This window comes from Micrasema longulum, unplaced genomic scaffold (genome assembly GCF_059751315.1).
Source record: "Micrasema longulum isolate JH-2025_06_02 unplaced genomic scaffold, ASM5975131v1 h1tg000371l, whole genome shotgun sequence".
Lineage (NCBI taxonomy): Eukaryota > Metazoa > Arthropoda > Insecta > Trichoptera > Brachycentridae > Micrasema > Micrasema longulum.
Genome location: NW_028277572.1, coordinates 100,051 through 122,246, shown reverse-complemented (window position 1 = coordinate 122,246; position 22,196 = coordinate 100,051). Strand labels below are relative to the sequence as shown.

At 29.6% G+C, this 22,196-nt stretch overlaps 1 protein-coding gene across 1 annotated transcript in view; it reads right to left on the bottom strand.

Moving 5' to 3' along the window:
- LOC148282151 (uncharacterized) overlaps positions 1-22,196 on the bottom strand; it is a 58,260-nt gene that overhangs the window by 20,842 nt on the left and 15,222 nt on the right. Inside the window, exon 5 of the mRNA XM_088225533.1 lies at positions 21,139-21,225. Within this exon, the coding sequence (XP_088081659.1) occupies positions 21,139-21,225 (87 nt within the window). The remainder of the gene's footprint in view (positions 1-21,138; positions 21,226-22,196) is intronic.

The window sequence follows — 22,196 nt, the reverse complement described above, 5'->3', positions numbered from 1 at the left end:
ATGAAGCTATTCGCAAAAAGAGAACAGAATAATTATTATCAGGCAATTCTGGGTTTTTGCATCACGATAATGCACCAGATCAAACTGCATTGGTGCTTTGAGACCATTTCGCTAAAAATTCTACTCATATCCTTCCTCTACCATTGTATTTAGCACAATGTGACTTTTGGCTATTCTCTCAGCCTAAGAAACCGCTCCGGGGACAACGTTTTGACACGATTGAACAAATAAAAACCGAATCGCTGCGCGCTTTGAAGGCCATTCCGAAAATTTATTTTAACAATAATTGTTTCGAGGATTGGAAAAAACGTTGACACAAGTATATTGTATCGGGGGGGAAATATTTTTAAGGCAATAAAAAAGATTTATAAGAATAAATAAAGATTTTAAAAGTTATAAATAATTTTAACTTATTTTTTACCACGGTAGCACGAGTAAATTGTGGAGGCCTATATTTACGGGTGGAACAATTTAAGGTTCAACATTTTTTAGACATTTACAGTGTTTATGACCTGTTATTAGATGAGTTAAGTAAACACTGAAATAGTTTGTTTTATTATACACAAAAACAATAGTAGCAATTGAAGGGTACATGGCAAAAACGGAATCATTAACAAATAACGAATTTTATAGGAGAGCAAAAAGAAGAATAAAAACTGTTTTTGTGTGATAATGGGTTCATATGTATATTTTGTAAAATAAGTTTTTAATGATTATAAAATATGTTTTAGATATAATCACAGAAAAAAGTAAAAAAGGTCTAGTTTTTTTTTTTAATCCCTTTCTTTAACTGACAAAAACGAACTCGTTGCAGAAATTATCGTATTTAATTTTTTTTTTAGCATACCCATTTTTTAAACTATTTAAATGACAGGCACCCACAATTCGTTAATTTTTAATATGCCATTTTATTTCACTAATCCGGGAGAAAAAAAGGCATTATTATCGCGATAATCGAAACAATTCGATGCACCCATTTTATCCGTGTCCTCTTTAATTATTTACGTTTTAATGTATGTTTTTCTTTTTAGTACAGCTCAGTAACACAGTGCAATTTATTTACAAAACACATTAGTCAAAAATTATTGACTAATTTGTTTTATATAAAATTTAGCTAACCATATAAATGGTCATCAGAGATTTTTTATGGTGGTAATTATAATTATAGCGTGCACAATATCCAAAACCAGCCAACCAGATTAGACGGCCAACTGTGAATCTCACGTAAGTAATCTTCATTACGTATTATTAAATAATCATGACGTACACACTTTTAAATAACTGTAATTAAATGATGTTAAATATGGGTAATTTAACAACGGATCATATCCCAACAGTGGTGACCCTGACGTGATTGTGTCAATCAATTGCAATTATAATAAAAATAGTAGGAACAAAATATTTTTTAATTAAAGTCAAAGCATTTACAGGGTTCATGTTTTGTTATTGCCTATGTTTAAAAATCCATATTTGTTAACTTCTTCTGAGTGTTAATTTTTGTAAAACCAAGTGGTTGTTCACTTCTGTTGATATTTTTGAAACTTTTTCTTTCACTCCACGGTGGATCATTATGAGATTTTTTTTCCACGTCATCTTTAAATAATGATAAAAAGCTTCACTGGAATCACTATTTTAAGTTTTTAAGCTAGAAGATAAGTTTTTTATTTTAAATGTCAATTTATCTAAAAGTATAGATGAAAATTAGCAAAAATAAAAAAAAAGGATACACCCAAATAAAAAAAAACATTAAAGAAAAAAATGATGTTGCTACATCATTTTCTAACTCTCGTTTTTGGCTCTTTGCGGACGACAATAAAATTCTTAAAAGAATTTAAACTTTACAAGACTGTTTTCTTATTTAATCAGACATAAACTCTTTTAACCAGTGGTGTAAAGTCAATAAATTAGAACTAAATATTAAAAAATATAAAAAATGACATTTCATAGAACAAAACAACCAATTTCCTTTGAGTACCTGATAGAAAATTCCAAAATTGTATATAGTTTAGTCCATCAGAGGTTTAGGAGTTGTTTTGGACTTAAAACTGACATACAATGAGCATATAGATAATACAGTAAATAAATCACTGAAATTACTTGAAAAAACTCTTTATTGCTCAACCGTTCGCCCTCTTCTAGAATATGCCTCCGTAGTCTGGTCTCCGTTCTATGTCAATCGCATAAATTATATTGAATCAGTCCAACATTGCTTGCTTCAAAAAGTAGTGTGAATGCTTGGACTTAGAGAGAGGTAATTATTCTTATGCTGATATAGAGTCAATGGTTTTTCCACTTTTCTACATTCCATTTTTCGATATGTATAAATTTTTATTATTATTTTGTATAAATTTTTTAAAAATTAAAAAAAAATAATTGTATATATTTTTTTTAAAAACAAGTCGGGACATAAAAAACATGTAATTGTGTCGATGTAAAATTGTGTATTTGGTGCATTAAATAAAAAATAAAAAAAATAAAATGTTAAATATTTCTAGTCTACAAAAACGTTGAACTAATATTGATTCCACATAAATATATGTTCGGCATACTAAATGGTATAATCGATGTTCCATCATTACTGGAACAAGTAAAATTTAATATTCCGGTTCGAAGGTTGAGAAACAATGAAGTACTGTTCATCGATCAGCATAGAACAAATTATGGCCTTAATTCTCCAATGACCCGTCTTTGTCGTATTGTTAACTTAAAACAAGATCTGGACTTTTTTGATTTCAGTTTACAACGATTTAAATGAGCACTAAATAAATTGTCCAGATCTTGTCTTGATGTGCCTTACGTTTGTCAATGCTTGATTTCTTTTTTTAAAAAATATTTTTAACTATTCTTTTATTGTTATATTTAACGTCTATAAATTGTAAACATGGACAATGCCCGTAAATAAATAAATAAAAGAACTTTTCATTAAAAAAAACTCCCCCAGAGACGTGACAATATGTTAATAGCTGATATAACTATTGGAAGCAACGGGCATTCCTTTTTTGCTGGTCTTGTTTATTGGAATGGGGACGTCGATATTGACACTGTCCAAGTTAATTATCGGGAAATAAATTGAGGGTTGTCGACAATACCGCGGAACAATAAAAAAAAACGCGTAGTTTGATAGATGTCCTTTCTTGTCCTCAAACTGTTATAACCATGCATACCTTGGAGAAACTCTGCGGGTGCTTTGGATAATATCCGCACTATCTTATGTAGGAAATCTAAAATATTTATTCTGAACTTTTTCCGCCAATAAGATAGAAATTATCAAGCCATTTTCAAGTCTACTTCACGTCAACGAGTTCTCTCTACTCTACGGCTAATCTTGGCAGTACGCAGGACATATCCAAAACAATTCGAAGTAATATGATTTGGACTATTTTTGCCACCGTAGATCAGTCAATAAATAGCTAATAACGTGGTAATTGGTAAACATTATGCCTCTGCTTTACAAGATACACGTTTTACTATCATTACACGTATTTGTACATATAATGTATCTAGATATAATGACTTGTAGAAGCTCGTTATTTTATCCGTACTGTTCAGGAACGAAGTGCTCTTGGTTTATGGGACAATTTGCATTGTGGTCAGCGAATATTGATCTGACTATAAAGAGGATGATCATAAAATTTTACAAGCGATTTTCTAAATCCTCAGCATACGACGATTTATTATACGGTCCTGATAAAAACTTGATAAAAATATATTTCATGGTAAAAAATTGGAATAAAATCATATGAAACAAGTATGTTTTATTTACTTTCTGACATTTTGCATCAAAAAGAATACGCCGTCCAATTTTTTACGTACGGAAATAAAATAAAATTTACTAGTTTTTATTCTTCGATATTTCATGTCATCAAATTTGATCGACCGAAATTTATTATTTATGATAATCGTCATCATATATTCCTTTGTCTGCACCGAATGGTGTAGTATGGATAACTGCATCGGTACTTAATCGCAGCGATCATCTGTAATATACGAGTACATGAGGGCAAGATGATCAGTTTTACGGCAAAAAACTTGACATGACATGACGCATGTACTATTTATTTTTCATATTTATTGAGATTTTTTTTGGTTTTTTCCTAAAAAATGTCTAATTAAAACATAAAACGAAAAAAAGACAAAAATAAAACAAACTAAAAAAAAGTAGAAAACTAATAAAATAAAATAAAATGAAATAAAATAAAATAAAATGAAAAAAAAATGAAAAAAAAATGAAATAAAAAAAAACATAAATTAAAATAAAACCATTCAAAACAACCGCATCCCTCAAAATCTGATATAATGCACACGTTCGCAGCCATCTTGAGTTTGCATCTATTGTTTGGAATCCTCGATATACAATTTATATTTCACAACTAGATAAAATACAGAATTGATTCCTCGTTAATCTCTAACATATTTTGACTCGTATGAAGACTCTTCTTTCTTTCATAGTTTAACTTCCTCTACTAAACGTAGAAGCATTTCTGATCTATCTTTCCCCTTCAAAATTTTAAACAATTTTATCGATAGTCCATATCTCTTGGAGCGTATTTCAATCAATTGTCTCGTAAAGTCAACACGACAAGTTCATTTTTTTATAATTCATTGCCAAAAAAAAAATATGTTCAAAAATCGTTCATTTATCGTAGCTGCTCCAAATTTAATTTACTTTGTCCCCATTTAGATATTTTTAATATAAAATTTTGTGACTTCAAAAAAAACCTTTTAAAACACTGTAAAATAAAACATTTGTCAGTGTGTAATAAGTTTATGTTCCTTTAATTATGTTTATTTTATGATAATATATAATAATATCAAAATTTTTAATTGGTCAACTATATTATAAAAATCCCTCTCCTCCACTCTTCCACTCTATTTCCTCATCCCTTAACCTTCTTACGAGCTCTTTTTTTTTCTAATGTCTTAAATAATATATTATTTTTCTCTTTACCGTGTAACTTGTTCTCTCATTATATTTGTGAAAAACTTTAACTGGATGTATGTTCTATTTTTATATTCTTATATAATAACTGATGATTTTCCTTAATAAATAAAAAAAAAAAAAAAAAACAGTAATAAAATTGAATTAAACAAAATAAAATAATACAAAATGAAAAAATCGATAGAAAATGAAATTGAATGAAATATAGGAATGCTCCAATATAGGCAAAATGATGAATTTAACCAGTAAATAAAGTAATCACTTAAATTGACCCTTGACGGATGATAAGACCTCGCAGAAGAAATCACAGACTTTCATAAATATTTTTCTCAGAATTTTTCTAGTATGTTATCATATTATTTTGAAATGTAGTTTTAAATATGAAAAAAATAGTGTAGGTACAAATAAATGAATATGTGAGTAATTAAAAAGATAGGCAGATATTGAATAGGAAAATTGGTGGGGATGGTATGCCGGCGCTAATGATTATTATTGAAACAAAAGAAATGGGAGGTATTTTAAAATTATATAATATTAGTAATTGATGATTTTTGGAGCTGTGCTTTCCTTAAAATTTCAAATTTACCACCGCAAAAATAATTATCTTTCTCTCTAGGATAGTGGTACGTAATAAACCACAAGTATTTATAATCATCAAATATAAGTTTTGCTTATCTTCTTCTTCTATACATATATATATATATAATTATATGTATGTAAGTTTGTCCTTTATAGAGTCAATAACTACCGGACCAATTTACATGCGATTTCTTGCAAAATAATTTAATTGACGTGAATTAGGTTTGTAAATAATAATATCTTCAATACGTTCATCAGAAAAAAAGTTAGGAGCGAGTATGTGTTTTTTATCGAACTTCCAGAGTTGTATTCAACTAAAATGCATATTCAAATAAAATTCAGAGAATGTTGTTTTTTTGTATATAAAAAACGGATTTTAACGTTTATCACTAACTTTTTAATGGATACTGAATTGATTAACTTTCTTACAATTTCTTAATTTCTACATATTAACTTATTTTAAATAGATTTTTAGTAATGCTTAAATAATTTTAGCTGACATTTGATACATGATAAAAAAAGGGTTCTTACACAAAATGCACCACTGTTGGTAAGTAGTGCAGAGTTTGACATTTGCTAAAAGAATTCTTAAGTTGAAAATGAAACATTTTATGTTTTGGAATGTAATCATAAATAAGTATGTGGGTACTTAATTTAATTAAATATTCAAAAAATATTTTTTTTAGTTTTGGAGTTCAATCATAAACAAGTACCTAGGTACCTACATAATTATTCAAAGTATTTTTCCTTTTATCCGGATAGTTTTTGCACGCTTTCACAACGTAGTCATTTTTCTTTTATTATTATTTATTTATTGACGGACTTATACAGTCCATTCTAACAATGGTAAACACATTTTCTTGTACTGCCTACAGGTACAAATGAAATAAAATTCAACTAAATAAAATTAAAGGTAGGAGAAAAAAAATTACCACCTTAAGACAAGATCTGGTCTATCTTAGTTTTTTCTTTTCTTTTGGTTTCGAATTAAATGTCAAGGTCATGTCAAAACCCGTCTGGCGGTTAAAAACTGACTGAATTCGCGTTGAACATATGTTGAGTGTCATAATTTTAGAATGCTTAGGGTAAAACGCGGTCTGAATTTTCTTCATTAACACGTATTCCCGTATTTTTTTCCTGGATTATACCACTAGAAAAGTGATTTTAGTGCAATTTTAATTTGAACACGACGAGAACTCTTAACCAATCATATGACGAGATAAAACGAAAAAATAACCTTTATTTCGAATATATACATAGCTCAAAAACTCCAAAACAAATAAGGTGTGTCCTTTTTTACGAAAATACGTTTGTTCAACCAAATAAAGCAGGCAAGCCAACGTTTGGGCATGACAACGTCTGTCGGGACCGCTAGTTATATATGAATATAAATATACTAAAGGGCGGTTTTATTTCTCCTTGATCTGCCTATTAAAAAAACTGGAATTCAAACTCCCGATTTATTACGGTGGGTAATTTAAAAAAAAATATTTCACCAAGGAAAATTAACAAAAAAGCATTTTGAGGCAATGTTTTGAAATCATTGTATTTGTTTCATCATACCATCTGCACGCGATTGCACATGCGAGACTCCATTTGAACATTGTATGCAGAGTCTTGATCATCAATAACATAGAGAGGAGGTGATCATTATTACGCCTCGAGTGCAAGTCCAATGACAGTTAAATGTTGCAGTGTAATACCATTTTTGTTAGAAATAATTCATGACGAGAAATGATTCTGGCTAGAAATCGAAACTGAGACCTCAATCAAGCATTGGGCGAACGTCCCAACCACCATACTACGACGAGTAGTTATCTCGAGGAGCCACTCACATTGTTTTTATTCGATTTTTACATTTGAGTAGCTTTGGTGTCTAAAACATTAGTTCAAAATTCTAATTCTATTTCACATATCGTATTTTATACAACAATGAAATACTGGATTTCACTCCCTAGAAAGTTATTAATTAAGATGAACATACTACAACAAAGATGGAAAACACTTTAGAGAAGGATATGTAAAAGTCTAGACATTTACAGGCCTTGGAATTTAAATGCAATTAAGTGCTTAGTCTTCCATATTTTCTTCTTTAAAATGTTTTCTATCTCTTTTGTTATATATATTTAATACATTTCTTAACATAATATATTAATAAATTAGATTTTTCAAGGTTTTTTTTTTTACAAAATTAGCTTGTGATAAAAACAAATTAGGTTTACTAACGTTCGAACATTTATTTTTTCCCTTGTAAAATTCATTAGTCTTAGGTTTTTCCTTTTTTAGTTTTGAAGTCGATTTGACGTTTTGAATGGAACTATATTTTTTATTGATTTTTAAAAAATTAAGAAAGTTTCACCCGATATGTTTCAAACTTCTAAGTGCTTCTCGAATTCAAATGGAAATATTTGCAGTATTTCTACACCGAGCCGGTTGGCGTTCTCTAAAGGGGAAATTCTTTTAATAAACAACCACTTGAAAAAAACTTGAAGGAGAAATTTGGATACCCTACACAAAAGGAAAATTCTTATGTTTCTAGTGAAAGGCTTTGATGTTTACACCACTAAAGACGGTATCAAAATAAATGAAATGAAATTGGATCCATAATTTTCTTGTCTGGAGCTGTAACGCAGAAATTAACAAGGGGCCGAATCTAATTAGCAAAGGAGTCCTTAGTCCTAAAATTACAAGATCCTTAGTTTGGACTACAATAAAGACGATTTTCTATTATCCTTACTACTACTTGAAGGGTTTTATTTATTTAGATTAAAGGGGATCAGTGGTTTCATTTAAACTTCATATTTCTTGTAATCTTATCAATGTTGGAGTAAAATTTTCGTTTTCGAAGAACAAAAAATGATTAAGCATACGCCATCTTATAAATAATGCATAAACAATAATTTAAGAAGTAATAAAAAAGACACTCTTTTTAAAATGATAAAAAGTCGGAATTTATAATTCCAAAATTGTTAATCTCTTTTTACAACACATTTTGCATTTTTAATCGTAGTATTCCCAGATGAATTTGCCAAATTAAAACTATATCGCTATGAAAATACAAGCGATAAAAATTATGAATAAAATGTAATATTGTGTCTAAAAGAATATTTCAATATTTCGCAAATATTTCTTGTTATTTAACATAAAAAAAAAAAATATTAAAAATAATAAAATATTTCTTTTTCTGAAGAGAATAAAAAGTAGCTTAGTTTACTAGGTGAAGTAGTTAGCGAAAAACCTTTTAATAATTCGCAAAAAAGTTCATTTTTAAAACTTTACGGTTAATCCTTCAAAGTGTTCCGGCAAATTGGTAGGAGAATTGACAAGAATATGAATGATATTTGAAAGCAATGTGAGTAACGTGTGTTCCATTTCCCATTTTTTGTTTCGAATAAAAATTTCAGACTTTTGGTCCTTCGAGCCGGATTGTACTGAATCCGTTTTGGCAATCGGCTCGGGAGCATGAGAGAAGAATTTAAATAATCGAAATCTCATCTCGTCCGGATTGCTGGCCCAATTTGCATACATACAAGTAAATTACTTTTCGCGGGATCCGATTTACGAGCTAAATACTTAGCCGCCATCATCAACGTTTAATGAAAGAAGGATTCTCTGATCCGACTGAAAGCTTTGGTAGAAAAAACGTGATTTAAGGGTCCACGTACTACGTACAAGAGAGAACAAATAATTTTATTAGGGCAGTGATTCACGATCGGGCGTTAGAAGCGGTGTAACGTTTTTTTTTAAAAGATTCCTGTAATATTTTCCTAGACTATCAATATACATAAATAGAGATTTATTGCTCCAAATTCTTATTTACAGCTCGGTAATACAAACCAGTTTTTTTATGATCGAATATTTATGCGATATTCAGTAAAAATACTTTTCAAATTATATAAATGGAAAATTATAACACAGTACCTAAACAAATACACAATCTAGGAAAATACTTTAATGAACTTTCATCTTTACAAAAGAGCTACTTGGACAAAATAAAAAAATAATCTTAACCAATAAAATTTTATGGATATTTATCAGAATCAATAACTGAGGATACTATTTGTAAACCCGGCAAAATCCATCTTTCCTTATTTTGCACTACTAACTAATTTCTAAAATAATAGCCTTTTATTGTTATGTTTTGTTATTATAATCAGCCAATATATTATATGTAGGTAATTAATGATGAAAAAATCACGATTGTGTCAAGAAAAAATAGTATAATATAGATTGAGTTTTTATACTGACATTTTTGAGTGAAACTACATTTTAATTAAAAGAATAAAACTATATGCGTATATTTATTATAATAATTAATCGTGTAATAATCAATTTAATTTTGGAGATTGGCAACTTTGCAATACTCCAATACAGGTTGTCATGTTTACAACAACCCCAATAAATTGAAAGTCAGATTCTCACAAATACAGCCATATTATGAACTGATATTGTTATTATTATTATAAGCAATTGTATGTTGAATGAGTTTCAATTGATATTTAACTTGATTAGAATTAAGGATTTTTCTGGGTTTGCATACAATTCTCAACTATGGAGTTTTATCAAAAAAATGTCTACAAAAACATCAGTATTATTATTACTTATCTTTAGAATTCTAACCTCACTTTTTATATGTATTTATAAAAACAGCTATTCTTCGAAAATAAAAATGCACATTTTTTTTTAAATTACAAATCTTGCCAATTATTTTTTGTTGATCTGTCTGATTTTTGATAGGCTGTAAAATATTGCTTTTAGCAGTAAGCTCGCCATAGTGCATATTTATATGTTTGTACTTGAAATTGTTTAAATAAATACATCATGTAATAAGATCATCCTCGGTTTAGTTCTAGGCGCGTTTGCCTGCCCCGGTATGGTTTACATGAAATAAATATTCAAAAGGGTGTTTCACATTGCATTACAATTATAAACTGGCACCTGAAACCTAACGCTTATCTTTGTGTAGCAAATAATTATTAAAGTACGGTGGTGTCGCAATGCAGTTCTCAATACACAATTAGATTACCTAAACTTTGAAATATACTAAAATTGTCTCTCAGAACCTTGTTCATACAGCGCGAAGGAATTGCTATTAATCCATCCTATCTTTTCCGATGTATGTTTTGAATAACTTTAAATACATTTGTTACTTTTTTATATCAACCCAGAAAAAACAAATAATATAGCTTCTGAAATATTACATAAAATAATGTTATTAAATAATAATTTGCGTGTTTTTATGAAGAAAACATTAATATTATTAAATAAAAACAGGGGCAGAGAACATTTTGGAGAAGCAAATATGGGAAGTCTAGGCATTTTACAAGGCTTATGACCTGTCATTTATGTGGCCACATTACACCTTCTGACTTCCTAGGCGGTGAAATCCAGTCGTTCATTTACAAACGTTTAGACAAACTCAAAATATTTTAATAAAACCAACTGGTCCAAAAAGAAGTTTGAAAATTGGAAATTTGTTTTCAGGCGTTGCCTAGTATGTAAAATTATTTGATCAGATGAATAAAGGTTTCAGCGCTTCGCTAAAATCAACAGATCGAAGAATTGAAAAAATATGGATGTTAAAGTATAGGCAAAATGGTGTATGTTACACATTACGTAAAGTTGCCACTCAAATTAGCCAATTTATTTATTTATTTAACACTTTATATACATATACAATATGTATACATATACGGGCGGGCATATTGCCTTAAGGCAATTTCTTCCTACCGACATATTGAATCTTACAATTTTATATAAAAATTAAAAACAAAGATTAACAAAATAAAAATATATGAAAAAATTAACACTATACTATAAAGAGTGTATGGGAAGAGGGGGGATGGGAAGGGAAGGAAAGAAGAAGGATAAAGGAACAATTTAAATATTTAGAAAGCAATATTTTTATCTTGACTTAAATGTAAATAAAGAAGGTCAATGATAGGCCATACGTTCAGTAAATGTGCCTAGACTTACATATTTCCTTCTCTAAAATGTTTTTCATCCCAGTTAAAACTTGTTGATCTTTATGACTCCCTAGGGGGTGAAATCCTGTCTTTCGTCTACAAATATTTGGACAAAGTCAAAATATTAGAAGAAATTTATTTATTTATTTTGTTTATCAACGCCAAAAAGGCATTTACAAAAAATAAAAATGAAATACATGCTAACATACTAAATAATAAACAGAATATACAGAAAAAAAAAGTGAAATTAGTTAAAAAGGATATGATAAAAAGTTTTACAAAGTAAAAAAAAAAACAATAATAATAAAGGTATGCAAGAAAAAACAGTAGGCATGTAAACAAAAAATGCAAAGATATAAGCTAATGAAATAAATTCTGTAAAGCAAACAATAAAAAAAGTTTTTTATTTATATCCCTACAGAGGTTACAGCTGGGTTAAGTGGCCACTAGTGGCCACTTAACCCAGCCAATGACAGGTCATAAGCCCTGTAAACGCTCGAATATCCATAATCCTGAATATGAAAAAAATTCTACCTCATCTCTATAGGGATATAAATAAAAAATATATACCTACTCCCCCTTGGGAGAAATCCAGATTTGTGTACAAATACACGTACCAAAATAATGTTGTGGAATAAATAAAGTGTTTCGGTAAGCAAGAAAGACATTTTTAAGTTAAATTAATAAACAAGCAAGCATATATTATCACGAAAAAATAAGCAATAAAAATATGTATCTATGAAATGCGTATTTGCGAATTCTACAATGCAATTTTATTTAATAGTAAAAAATAAATCATTGCTTATATGTATAACCTATATGTATAATTTTGTATTTAGTATACCAGCCGGTTACTGAGTTTAATAAACCGACGGATGTTTCCTGCGTGTATACGGTAACATTACCGAATATACATTTTGCGAGGTTTACAGGAGAGCTATCAGATACTGTAGAATTGCCGAACATGTATCTATCGCATTTCAATGTATTCAAATGTAAGTTCAATAGGCAATTTTACAGTTTATGATAGCTTCTTAAAAGCAAAAGATTTGTTTTTTCTCTCCCGTATACCTTGCAAAATACAGATTCGATTGTATACGTATTGACCGTCTCAACCGGTGATTCCCAACGTGGTCTATATCGACTCCTAGGGGTCTATGACAACCTGCAAGGGGTCTACGTCAACGTAAAAAAAATTTGAGGGTCCGTGAAATGAAAATGGAGGTCCACGATAGTGCATCTCAACATACACTGATAGTACTTCTGTACTTCTGGCTGCAAAAAAACATACCCGTTACTTATCCTGTATTATGGAATATAGCGAGGAAATTTTAAGTTTCCTTTCCATCGTCATACCTAGTGGAAAGGGGATTCAGCGCTGTTACCAATCTCCTAACGAAAAAAAGAAACAGACTGGACATCATTGGCCAAGGAGATTTAAGATGAAACGGGACAAAATTGACGCCAAATGTTGATAATTTATTATTAAAGCATCAGGTTCATCCTTCCCACTAAAAGTATTTACTTATTGCTTAGTTTATTTTATGTTACGTTTACTTTATAAAACAAATACATCATTTTATTTTGAGTAGTTTTAATTAAAATTCAATGAATAAATGTATATAACTAAACATTTGATTTAACTTTAAGTTTTTAACACTTAACTTCACTACAGTTAGAAATTTATGAAAAATCAATATGAGGTAAGTCTACCAAAAACCGAAAAACATGGCAAGGGGTCTACGACACGAAAAAGTTTGGGAACCTCTGGTCTAAATGTTCGTAGCGTTACTAGACGTTAAAACAATGGTCAAATGGTGAAGAGGAATGACATTTTTGAGAAGGTCATAAGCCCTGCAAATGCCTAGACTTCTCAAAAAAAAAATTCCCTCTCTGTTGCAGAAAAATAGATCTAGGGAGAAAATCCAGCTTGTCTGTAAACATTTAGAGATACTCAAAACATTGTTCTGAGTATCTCTGTTGAAATTATGAAATTATTCAAAAAATATATTGATAACGGTAGTGGTTACACACATAAATAAAGACATTTACCCAAGCGTCAATCACAACCATAACACAAGATACTCTAATAGGGATCTGATACTAAGTGAAGGGGTGAGCACTGTTCTGGCATCGAGACAACACTATTATGTAGGTAAAAAGGATCATAACTTTTTGCCAGAATCGTGGAAACACGGGAGTGTTGTCAAGTTGCGGAAGGTGTTGACCTCGCTCTTTCATGACATTGGTCGTAGGGATTTAGAAAAGTTGATGCATTCCACGGATTGGAGATTCTTACTGGATGTCGAAAATAAAATTTAAAAATAAGAAATAATTAAAAAATAAATATTAATAGATGGCAACCATAAAGTTTCGCATAAATAAATTGTCTATGTTTTTATGAAGGCATGTATGTGGATGCGCATAGGTGTATGTATGTGTGTATGTATGTGTGTATGTATATATGTGTGTGTATATATATATATATATATATATATATATATATATATATATATATATATATATATATATATGTATATATGAATATGTGTGTATGTATATGTATCAAAATGTGTATACGAATAAGTTTACATTTTGTTTGTCTGTGCTCTCTTAATTTGTTAACTATTAGAATATGTTAAAATGTAATTGCCTAGCTTAGAACTGGGTATGTACCCTTTTTAGCTGGGCAAAGTGAACGTAAAATTGTATTTTGATAAAGAGTGTAAATAAATAAAAAAAAAAAATACATTTGTATTTGTCATCGGTAACCTGTAATTGAACATGTTTAGGAAAAAAATATTTGCACATTCTATTTTTTACACAGAAAACTTAATTTTACTTTGTAGATAAAATTGAAGATAACTGTTAACTTATCATTGTAATCGAGGCCCTGTAGTGTAAGACTGATTTCCTGACGTTCATAAAATAGATGATTGAAATACGCCAAGCATGACTGTTCCATTTCAAGTACTATTTTCCATAATATAGCAATGAAGTTTGTTTATTCATATTATTCAAATATCTACGAGACGTATAAACATTTGAAAATTAATTTATTATTCCTCTTTGATGTAAATTTTTAAATATTTTTTATTAAAGTTCGAGTTATTCATCTCTTTAAGGTTAAAATTCATTGTATTATGTTTTTCGCCGAAAATAAATAACCTTTCTTTTATCTAAGCACTGAATGTTGTTTGATGTAAATGTGCAAAAACACGTCAAAGACGGTTAAATATTTGATTATTGCAGGAATTAAAAAGCACAAAGAACATAAAGGCTTTTTGTAAAAGAATTATTCCGGTTTCTACCTTCAAAGAACAGAAAGAAGACAATAAATCATGACAAGACAGTGAAATATCGTTTACGCAATAACGAAGTATTTTACTTTTTTATTTTATTTGGAAAACCAACCATTCTACATATTAGCAGTTACCGTTTAAGAAATATTGCATGGGTTCAGAACCAATAAAAATTTCCACGAATGGAATAATGTAAGTAAAAAAAGATGTTACAAATCAAGACTCTAGGGAAAAAGAGGCGTAAGTCATTCTCCTCACAATTTTCACCGAAGTACTACAGACAAAAAACTAACATGAAAGTAACATTGAAAAACTGTTCATCGATCAGCATAAAACAAACTATGACCTTAATTCTCCAATGACCCGTCTTTGTCGTATTGTTAACTCAAGCCAAGATCTGGACTTTTTTGGTTTAATTTACAACGTTTTAAACGAGCACTAAATAAATAATCCAGATCTTGTCTTGATGTCCCTTATGTTTGTCGATGCTTCTTTTCTTTTTATGTTTTAAATGATTATTTTATGAACAATATTTTGAGTTTGTTCAAATTTTTGTAGAAAAGGACTGGATTTAGCTCCCTGGGTAGCTGTTTATATAAACATATTACAACAGAAATGAAGAACATTTAAAATGAGGTAATATAGAAGTCTAGGCATCTACAGGGCTTATGACCTGTCCCCTGAAAAAAATAAGATTTTTCAGGCGTTGCCTAGTATGGAGGTGAAATAATTGATTAGATGAATCTCACCCGCATAAATAAAGGTTTCAGCTCTTTAACTTCACAAACATCAACAGATGAAATAATCGAAGAAATATATAGATGTTCAAATATGGGCAGAATGGCGAATGTTACACAGTGTGTAAAGTGGCCACTTAAACCAGCCATTGACAGATCATAATCCCTGTAGATGCCTAGACTTCTATATTACCTTATTTTAAATGTTCTTCATCTCTGTTGTAATATGTTAATATTCTTTTATTGTAATATTTAAACCCTATAAATTGGACAATGTCCGTTAATAAATAAATAACACTCAGCTTTCTAGACAAACGTATGATTGTTTAATAAATTACAAACACAGATGGAGAACATTTTGGAGAAGGGAATATGAAAGTCTAGGCATTTACAGGGCTTATGACCTGTCATTGGCTGGTTTCAATGGCCACTTTACACACTGTGTAACATTCACCATTTTGCCTATGTTTGAACATTCATGTTTCTTCAATTCTTCCATCTGTTGATTTTGTGAAGTTAAAGAGCTTCAAACAAAGGCAAAATGGCGAATGTTACACAGTAGGTAAAGTGGCCAGTTAAACCAGCCAACGACAACTCATAAGTTTGCTTTTGGATTGGTTTTGGTTGCTTATGTGTATTTACCTAATCGTTACTATTGTTATAGTTACGCAATTTTATAAATTTTTGTTATGTATTTATACATATATTTTTTTTCATATTTATGTTCAATATATGTAAAATGCAATATATGCCGTTTATGAAAAAATAAATAAATTTAAAAAAAAGTCCTGTTAATGCCTAGAATTCCGTATTCCCTTCTCTAAAATGTTCTCTATCTTTGTTTATAATTGGTTTATCTGAATCTTTTTATCTCTAGGGGGTGAAATCCAGTCATTTGTCTACAAACATTTAGAGAATTTCAAAATATTGTATGTTTGTTTCAGATAAATTCTAACCAAAAAGTACAAATATTTCAGTATATAAACCTAAAATAAAAACAAAAAACCAAAGTCAAATTATTCAGGGGAAAAAGGTGTATGTCAGGAAATACAGGAAAAAAATGTTGTGTCACTGGTTACAGTTTAATTAAAAGATTTTTATCAATATTCAAAGCATTAACTTTATGGTCAAACATTTTCCTAAGTGTTATAAAATATTTGTATATAACCACTTACCGACTTTTTTATGTCTACCGGTTTCGAGACGTACCCGTCTCTTCTAGTTTTTTCTCTTTTATTTGATGAAATAATTCAGGTATTTACCAATTAAAATGCAGTTCTTGTCCTTCAGTTTACGTTGGAAGAACATCAAGAAATTTTGATATTCGTGTTAAAGAGCATATAAGGTGTCTTCACAATAATAATTTTTCTGAATTCGCAAATCATCTAATCAATTTAAATAATGACTTTAATAAAAAAATACAGGAGTTAAAATCTTACATACAAATAATAAAGGGTTAAAAGTAAATAATATGGAAATATTTCACATTCGGAAAGCTTTAGAAAATTATGTTCCTTTGATCAATAATCAAACTAACTTTCAATATAGTCCTTTATACGACGTTCCACTGTAATGGTCACCCTATTAAACCTATTAAGCTTACCCCCTCCCTCCATCCCCTCTACTTTTTTAAACTATTTCTCAAACAACATTGAATATTTTCATAATATTATCAGTATATGTGTTTCCTTATCATTGCATGTGCTTATTAAAATGCATGTCGTGTTGGTTTTATATTTTTGTACAACAACTATGGTGAAGGTGTATAGGGGGTTTTGCATGTTGGTTTGCATGTTGGTTTAATTGGTGTCCTGACGAGGAGACGGGTACGTCTCGAAATCAGTATACATAAAAAAGTCGGTAAGTGTTTATATGCAAATATTTAATATTATTTGGTAAAAGATTTTTTATATGACATACATCTTGGAGGCTTCAAAACATTGATAAATTCAAAATATCTTTGTATTTTTCTTTTGTGATAGTCAAAGTATTTTCAACTGTTGTTTTCCAGGAACTATAATATTATATTTCCATGAGATATCCATTTAGGATTATCTTTTTTAAATTTGTAATTTACAAATGGGTTTGCTTGGAAAGGTACATATTATTTTCTTATAAAACGGTGATAAAAAGTTGTAGTCGATCTGAAAGTGGATATATAGGCCTCAATAATATACTGACTCTTGAGTTTTTCTTTCAACTATAGTGACTTTCACGTCCTTTCAATAATGATATTTAAAAATATTTCATTTTTACTGGTAGACTGGTCTAACTAACTAACTAACTAACCATCACGCCATTTCCCCGGAGGGGTAGGCAGAGAGGATAGAACGCCACACCACTCTGTCCTGGCACACTTCCTTTGCTTCCTTCACATTCATACATCTTCTCATGCACGCACGTCGTTTATTCCGACTTTTCACATGACCACTTTCAAGAATTTGTTGTACTTGATCATGCCATGTCTTTCTCGGCCTTCCTCGACTTCTACAACCAGACACATTCGCATCATAAATCTTTTTAGCCGTTCTTTCATCATTCATTCGCTCCACATGACCGAACCATCGCAAAAGACCTTTCTTAATTTTGTCGATAATGCTTAACTCAGCCTTGCATTCTGCTCTAATTTCGACATTAGGGCACCTATCATACATTGTTTTTCCGTACATTCGCCTGAGGGATCGCATTTCAACAGCATTCAGTCGACTTTCGTCCCTTTTTTTCCAACTCCATGCTTCGCTTCCATACATTAGGGTTGGTACCAGAACTCCATTATGAACTGCTAATTTAGCCTCTTGCGATAGACACTTATTTGCTACGACAGACTTTAAGGCACCATTAACTCTGTTACCGGCACTAACCCTCCTTTCAATATCCTTGTCCATATTTCCATCTCTAGTAAACATACTACCCAAATATACAAATTCTAGTAGGCTGGTCTAGGCGAAGTATAATAGACTGGTCTGCTAGTAGGAATTGAACAAAACACAGTATAAATTTTTGCCCTTAGCATTAAACAATGTTTAGTATATTCTGTGGTGATTTACACCTTTTTTTCCTTGTTCACCACATTTGAAGAGCGAATATGTCAGTGACTATTCACTTTCTTCTGCAGTTTGTTTTTCTTTATTTTAGTATCAAGTTTTGTTGACATAACTGCAATTTTAAGTCAATTTTCCCCAAAATGTGACTTACATCATTCTTTTCCTGTAGTCTTCATATATATGTGTATATCAAAAGCAGTCGGATGCAAATCCTAACTTCAAATGTTTAACAAAATCCTAAAGAGTCTACTTTCTCTAAGTGATTTCTAATAATTCATAGGATTTATTTGTATTTTTTATTTTTTTTTTTATTTTTATTTTTATTATTTTTTCACGCCCATAAGGCTTTTACATACATGAAAGTTTTACAAAATATAAGTATATAAACAACATTAAATTTAAAAAATACAATATAAAGCAAACAAAAGAAAGAACAGTGTTAAGAAGTAAAGTTGGTATAAAAAAATAAGATGAGTATATAAACAACATAGATTTTAAAAAAAAACACAATATAAAGAAATAAAATAAAGGAACAAAATAAAGGAACAGTGTTAAGAAGTATAGTTGGTGTATAAATAAAAAGATGAGTGTATTAACAACATACATTTAAAAAAAATACAATATACTGTAATAAAATATAGAACTGTGTTTAAAAGTTAAGTTGGTTTTAAAAAAATCAAAGCAATATATTTCTATTTTTTTTTTAATAAGCTAAAGAAATACAATTAAAGGTTTAAAGCAGCTAGGTACATAATGTTATAAAATACAATATGAACAGAATATTAAGTTCTATTTGATAAGGAACATATACATTGATATTTAAAATTTACAAGACTTACGCTAAAAACATCGATGTTGTTAGCATATTGGTTCGCGAGTACATGCATCCGCATTACTGGCGAATTCGCGCTGTAATTGGTCGATGATGGACCGCAGTAGAACAAAGTATTACATCGGGTAACTCGACCAGGCACTCGCACATTAATCAAACTGATAAGTTCACAACAATCGAACATCGACATTATTATTTTAAACAAAAAAAGCAAGTCATTTAATTTTCGTCTGTTTTCTAATGTTTGGATGTTTAAATAATCATTTAAGTATGAGTAATTGATGTGTTCAATCGGTATACTTAATTTAAAATTGATAAAACGCAAAAATTTTAAATATATTAGTTTTTTAAATATCTTTTTTAAATATCTAAATATATTAGTTTTTTCATTACAAGACTTACATTTCCTCAAAATCAATGGACATGATCATAAGTGGATGCAAAAATCGAAATGTCATTTCATCGAATTCTGGGTTCGCATCCATCTGCCTCTGAGCCACAGATATTATATTTTATGATTGAATGAAAAAATAAATTTCAGCAATAAGCGAAGTATACCTGTTATAAAATAGGGCGGTGTTAGGACGGCGATGCACGTAAGGAAAAAGGGACATCAGAGTTTAAAAAATATTCATATTTAGTATTGCAGTACCTGCAAAGCTGCATTATACAGGTAGCCAGAAAAGTGACGTCTAAAGGTAAAACGTAAGTGCCTCATATTAAGGGTTATCAGAATCACCCCTATGTATGTTCCACGATTTGGCGTAGTTTTCGAGTTATGATTATTTTATGAGTTTGAGAAAATTTACAAAAAATGTCTTTTAAAAATTGTATATTGCTCCATATAAAGAGGTTTGGACAGAATTACAAAATAATACTACTTTAGAAGATGAAAATTTGAATACCATATTACCATACTGATGAACCATATGTATGTTTAAAAAAAATAAAATGTTTCTGGTCCTATATTTGTGGTGATATACTCATGTGTCTGTGTGTGACAACTAATTGGTCGTCCCATCTCAACACAAGACTTCTAGTCCCATGGAGTCGGGACTTATGTCTCAAATAATGTACAATAAACTTATGTACGTAAATAAAAAAATAGGATTTTCAGCCCGTCAAAAAAAAGGGTGAGGATAATAATATTATTTGACAGTTATGATAAATGAGAAGCATCTGATGCGTATTCAATTTTTTGGTTAAAAACATTTTTTTAGTTTAAAATTTTATTAAGTGAAATATGTATCGTATTTAATAATCCTACACTCAAATATGTAAAATAACAAATATTTCTTACAATTTTATTTATTAAACTTATACTTCGAAACTAAGACTTTGAGATCGAATTTTTATATACGTATGTAATATAAAATAAATTGGTCTGATTAATGTACAATTTCATTATTTCTAAAACTTGCTTAGCGTGATTTCTATATAACTCAGTATGAATAAAATGATTTGTATTCATGCTAAGTTTCTTAAAGCACGGTTTTCATATAATACGGCAGTGGTTTCTATATAGTGCCGTACAAATAATCTGATTAGTATTAATTCAGGGTGTCCGATCGCGCGGTTTCCATATAACGCGGTAAGAATTAATCGCGTAATAAGAGGATTGACTGTATTTCTTTTTATATAACTAATTAACTTTTGGTCCTTGACAGTTTTTTCATGTCACTTTCCCCACATTCTTCCACACTGACATTGCGTGACAAATAAAGTAGGAATGAACTCACTTGGGTGGGTGATCACTTCCATGACAGGTGTCGTAGTCTGACGTGTCGTTGTGGTAGTGGAAGGCGTAGTTGTTGTCACTTTTATCTCTGTAAAGAATGAAACAAAATAAAAATATCACGGAGACGCAATGATATTTGAGAAAAACGGGAACATTCTGGATTAATATAGTAAACAAGCGATGTTCAATAAAGATGCCAAACCTGTGTACAAAATAAATGAACAAATAGATAATAAATCTATGTACCATTAAATTATGCATATTCAAGTGTTGATTCGTTGCTACAAACAACGTGTCTCTATTTAAAAAATCTTACAAGTTTATTCAGTTTAGCTTCAGTGTCGAAATACGACATTTATTAACAAAAAGTAGTTCTCAATTCACTTGCAATACAAATATAACATAAGATATAAATATATACTAATATTACAAAATATAATATGTAAATAAAAACATAATATAATCACAGTAAAAAGTACATAGTCGACTTATACAATTTAACAATGTAAAATCGAATGCACATAAATATTTCTAGATAATTTACAAGGTGTGTAAATTCCTGTACTGAAGCTATTAATACATAATTGATATAATGACCACTTTACACACAACTGAACACTTACTCCCACACAGATACACATAAACACACATCTACACTTACTCTTATACAAATACACATAAACACACCCTTTTGTTGTAACACAATTTAATAATATGTATAATCCTTATTTAGAAACTTCGCTAGTCTGACTTTGAACTGTATTTTAAATGTTATTATATCATTGTCGTTTCTTAAAAAAAATAAAAAAATACATTATAATATTTAATAATAAAAATTAAGAAACTGTATTTTTTAAAATTAAATTTGAATTGAACACACATAAAGAAGGTAATAAAAAAAGAAAGCATCTTAATAACACGTACAGGGCAGCTAACAATCTTAATTAAGAAAACTAGGTTTTGAGGACAACTACGGATAGACAAAAAAAAGAAGAGTAAATATAACAAATATAAAAATCATATTTAATTTTAAGGAAATGGTTTATAATGTTTTTTAGT